Source organism: Lottia gigantea, assembly GCF_000327385.1.
Source record: "Lottia gigantea unplaced genomic scaffold LOTGIsca_70, whole genome shotgun sequence".
In the NCBI taxonomy this organism is placed as follows: Eukaryota; Metazoa; Mollusca; class Gastropoda; family Lottiidae; genus Lottia; species Lottia gigantea.
Window position 1 is genome coordinate 263,789 of NW_008710371.1, and position 5,331 is coordinate 269,119.

Below are 5,331 nucleotides of genomic sequence, written 5' to 3' on the forward strand. Positions count from 1 at the left end.
ATCATATTCTGAGTCTATGAGCTAGAATGTTAATATATCATGACCACGACTTAGTATATCATATTCTGTGTCTATGAGCTAGAATGTTAATACATCATGACCATGACTTAGTATATCATATTCTGTGTCTATGAGCTAGAATGTTAATATATCATGACCATGACTTAGTATATCATATTCTGAGTCTATGAGTTAGAATGTTAATATATCATGACCATGACTTAGTATATCATATTCTGAGTCTATGAGCTAGAATGTTAATACATCATGACCATGACTTAATATATCATATTCTGTGTCTATGAACTAGAATGTTAATATATCATGACCATGCCTTAGTATATCATATTCTGTGTCTATGAGCTAGAATGTTAATACATCATGACCATGACTTAGTATATCATATTCTGTGTCTATGAGCTAGAATGTTAATATATCATGACCATGACTTAGTTTATCATATTCTGTGTCTATGAGCTAGAATGTCAATATATCATGACCATGACTTAGTACATCATATTCTGTGTCTATGAGCTAGAATGTTAATATATCATGACCATGACTTAGTATATCATATTCTGAGTCTATGAGCTAGAATGTTAATATATCATGACCATGACTTAGTATATCATACTCTGTGTCTGTGAGCTAGAATGTCAATATATCATGACCATGACTTAGTACATCATATTCTGTGTCTATGAGCTAGAATGTTAATATATCATGACCATGACTTAGCATATCATATTCTGAGTCTATGAGCTAGAATGTCAATATATCATGACCATGACTTAGTATATCATATTCTGAATCTATGAGCTAGAATGTTAATATATCATGACCATGACTTAGTATATCATATTCTGAGTCTATGAGCTAGAATGTCAATATATCATGACCATGACTTAGTATATCATATTCTGAGTCTATGAGCTAGAATGTTAATATATCATGACCATGACTTAGTATATCATATTCTGTGTCTATGAGCTAGAATGTCAATATATCATGACCATGACTTAGTATATCATATTCTGGGTCTATGAGCTAGAATGTTAATATATCATGACCATGACTTAGTATATCATATTCTGTGTCTATGAGCTAGAATGTTCATATATCATTATATGATATTCAGAAGCAGAAGCACAGATTGGACACAAGTAAAAAAAAAAGAATATAACTCGAACTTGACCGAGATCTCATCAATATATACAAGAATGCAAAGTTTCATCGAGATCAGGTAAAAACTGAAATCTCTATTGTGTTAACAAATTTTTGATGTGTATTTCCAAAGTCAATGGCATTTACTCGAAAACTGTTCATTCAAAACAAGTCAAATTCGAAAGTGACTGAGATCTCACCAATATATGTATGCATACTAAGTTTCATTAAGATATGATAAAAACTGTAGTCTCTATCGTGCCTACAAGTGTGTAGATCGTATAAAATATGTAGCCCCTTTCCTGTTTACAAGAAATGTGAACACACCTTTGATTAACGAAGGTTTAGATTCAGCACAGAAACAAAGAGAGAGATGATTGTTACTATAGCAGACCACACTACTGACGTAGATAGCAGGTAATATACTGAAGTAGATAGCAGACGACACTATACTATAGTGGAAGACAGTAAACAACACAGATATGGCCCACTTGAAAGATATATAGTGACATAACTTCACCATTTATATGAAATACAATTTTTAATATAACTTCTCTGGCATTTTAAATATAATTTTCCAGGCATTTTAATATAATTTCCAGGCATTTTATATATAATTTCCAGGCATTTTATATATAATTTCCAGGCATTTCATATATAATTTCTCAGGCATTTTAAATATAATTTTCCAGGCATTTTAAATATAATTTTCCAGGCATTTTGAATATAATTTCTCAGGCATTTTAAATATAATTTTCCAGGCATTTTAACTATAATTTTCCAGGCATTTTAAATATAATTTTCCAGGTATTTTGAATATAATTTCTCAGGGATTTTAAATATAATTTTCCAGGCATTTTGAATATAATTTCTCAGGCATTTTAAATATAATTTTCCAGGCATTTTAAATATAATTTTCCAAGCATTTTAAATATAATTTTCCAGGTATTTTAAATATAATTTCTCTGGCATTTTAAATATAATTTTCCAGGTATTTTGAATATAATTTCTCAGGGATTTGTTAAGAAATAAAAGTGTTATCAATAGGATGACGTCACTTACGGTTTCTAAATACTTTTGTTAAATTTTATCTTCCTTGTAGAATGACTGTGAAACTCAACAAATCAAACAACTATAGTCTTGTGTCTGATCATCAACAGTAATTAATATCTGAACGGAAAGTTGAGATCTGGAAGAAAAGAGACACTGATAAAACAAGGCCTGAGAGTAAACTAGACACAGAATCTGTAAGAGATAAAACATCAAATTCAACTGAAAGTGAACAGATCTTTTACAATGGAGGAATATAGAAATGAAATGAATGGAGTTTTACGTCCTACTTTTCTGCACCACGTGGGCTAATGACGACGGGCAAAGCCATGCAGGGTGCTTTGAGAGAAATCAAGGGATCTTTAACGTACACAGTCTGTAACACACACGGGGCCTCGGTTTAATGTCCCATTCGAACGACTAGACGCTTTTTCCATGTCAGCCCCTCTTACCTGCATCACTGACAGGGGGAAACCGGGTTGAAAAATCGGAAGGTATTATCTTGACCTATGCCGGGATTGAACCCTGGACCTTCAGGTTAGCTAGCAAGCATCTAACTCACTGAGCCACCGTGGCTCCCGGAGAAATATAGAGAGAAAGGAGAAGCTGAACTGTTTACACCTTTTGTTCAAGTGGGATTAATTTAACATGTCAAGTTTTATTTAATCCATATAGAATTGAATCTTTTGAGTGGCAGCAAGTGGCAATTCTTTGTGTTAAGACAGTTACATATTTACGGACAGACAGACAGACAGACAGACAGGGGCGACGGCTACATAGGGTTTATCCTTGGGTGATTACAAACACTCAGACCAAGTTTCGTCAAAACCTATCAAGAAACCAGCTCTCTTATGTGTTCACAAACAATTTTAGACCGGCAGGCAGGCAGTGAAAAATGCTTAATCTTGATATTAAACGTTTTTCAATAATTAATTGTATTTTTATTACATTTTTTTGATTTATCGGATTATATAAGGATCCTGTTATGTTATTTATGACACCAGGTATATCTACTGATGAATATATCCTCTTATTGGCCACGTTAAAAAATTAAAAATTTTATGTTCATTCTAAGACGTAGTATGACTTTAAACAATGTGATAACAGTGATGAGTACAATCAATATCTGTAAGAAAACAGACCTAATATTCGTGTGGAATTTGATAATTCAGATAATGAACAAATCGGTTAAGATTTCAATAGTAGAATGAGCAATGCCTGGTTTCTAACAATGATGTATTTTATTGATGGTACCAATCAATCTGTTTTGTGGCAGTTGCCAAAATAAAAAATTCCGTCTTGAGGGCCTTATGTAACAGGAACTATCATAAGTAAATGTGAGCTACCCCCTCTGGTGAATCCAGAAATTAGATGGAATCGTAAAGAAACACAATTTCATATTAATGTTCTAGAAATATTGGCTACGTCTGGTCATATACATTACATAGCTTGTATTGCCATGAATCTAATAGTCATATTCAGTTTCAGACTGATAATATTTCTGCTATTGTCTACCTCAATGATATGGGGTGAATGGCTTCTTGGCAGAATTTCAAAAGATATATGGCTCTGGGCATTGAATAGGAATATTTTTCAGTCTGTAGTGTATATTCAAGCTGATTCTCTTACTAGGAATTTTTATAATAATATAGAATGGACGTTAAAGACAGTCCTTTGTACCTGATGTGGATATGTTTGCATCCATACTGAATTATAGACTAGAACATTTTGTCTCTTGGTTTCCACAACCTGGTTGCTTTAAGTGGCATGCTTTCTCGTTATCAAGGCAAGAGTTTTGTCCATATCTGTTCCCACTTTTTAATCTGATTTTTCGGGTGGTAAATAAAATTATATCAAATAATGTTAAATTAGTTATTTGAATTATTCCCCATTGGATTTCTCAACCTTGGATTCCAATACTCTTAGAAATAATTGTTTCTTTTCCTATTAGGATACCAAGACACAAAGATACGTTGACTTTACCTTACAATAACCCGTGCCATCCTCTTCAACAGAAACTATCTTTAGTTGCAGTTATTGTCTCAGACGACATCTTGAAATACAAGGACATCAGGAGTGATCTATCACCATCATATTGTCTTCATGTAAAACAGGTACCAATAAGCAATATGACTTGACATGGAGGGGAAACACAAAGAATTTTCATAAATTTTATTTCAGAGAAATACAGTCGAAAGATTTTTCATTTGCATCAGCAGTGTAGAGTTGAAACTATGTTTGTACATACCTTTTTGGTGTTGATGTGTCAGTGGTTTTTCAGCCTTGTTTGAACCACTTTTGAAGCTTTGAAGTTGCTTTTTAAACATGTGAAAACTGAAGGTTGTACGGAAAATAATGTCTCCTCATTCAAGTGAAGTATGAATGGTGGACGAGAGGCATTATTTAAGTAAAGCCGGAGGCTGAGCATGTATAAATCAACCCACCTCTATAATAGTTTATTAAAAATTATTCTAATATTAAGTTCTTTAAAATGTATATATTTTTCACTTTACCCTACCCTTAGGTTATTTAGTACTTTCAAAACTGATTCATACTTCACTTGGATGACATTTGGTGTGACTAACATTGTTATTGGTTCTACCAGTGTTAATTACCAGGCAAGTATGATATATAACATACAGTTAGCAGTCAGAATTAATGATATTATTTATCAAATTCAATCTATCAGGTCGGCTGGTATAGAAAATATTTTCTTTTTTCCCTAGAATTAAAGGAACAGTTGCACCATGTTTGGACCAATTGAACCTTAGTCTCAAAGACGGCAATTATTTAGTCAGTAATAGTGTACACAGCTCTCCATCGAAATTTGAGCCTTCAAATCCATATGTGTGTCCAGAATTATCCTAAAGTTAAAAAGACGAGTCATCTTTTCTAGAGACACTGCCATATATAGAAAAGACATCTATAGAAATAATGAGTAAAATTTATAATTTGAGATATTATTGAAAGAATTATGAGATTTTTGTATATTTCTTGTAACTCTGAAGAATATTTACATATATATATATTCAAGACTCAAATCAACACCTCAAAATGGCACACCTGTCCTTATAATCCATAGACGTGGCTTTATAGATCACCAAACTATGGATGAAA

At 32.6% G+C, this 5,331-nt stretch overlaps 1 protein-coding gene across 1 annotated transcript in view; it reads left to right on the top strand.

Moving 5' to 3' along the window:
* Window positions 1-1,537: 1,537 nt before the first annotated feature.
* The window catches only part of LOTGIDRAFT_167851 (hypothetical protein), a gene marked incomplete at both ends in the record, with an annotated part of 7,292 nt that continues 3,498 nt past the window's right edge, over window positions 1,538-5,331 (top strand). The window contains 2 exons of the mRNA XM_009065736.1: window positions 1,538-1,581; window positions 1,949-1,971. Coding sequence (XP_009063984.1) covers window positions 1,538-1,581; window positions 1,949-1,971 — 67 coding nt within the window. The remainder of the gene's footprint in view (window positions 1,582-1,948; window positions 1,972-5,331) is intronic.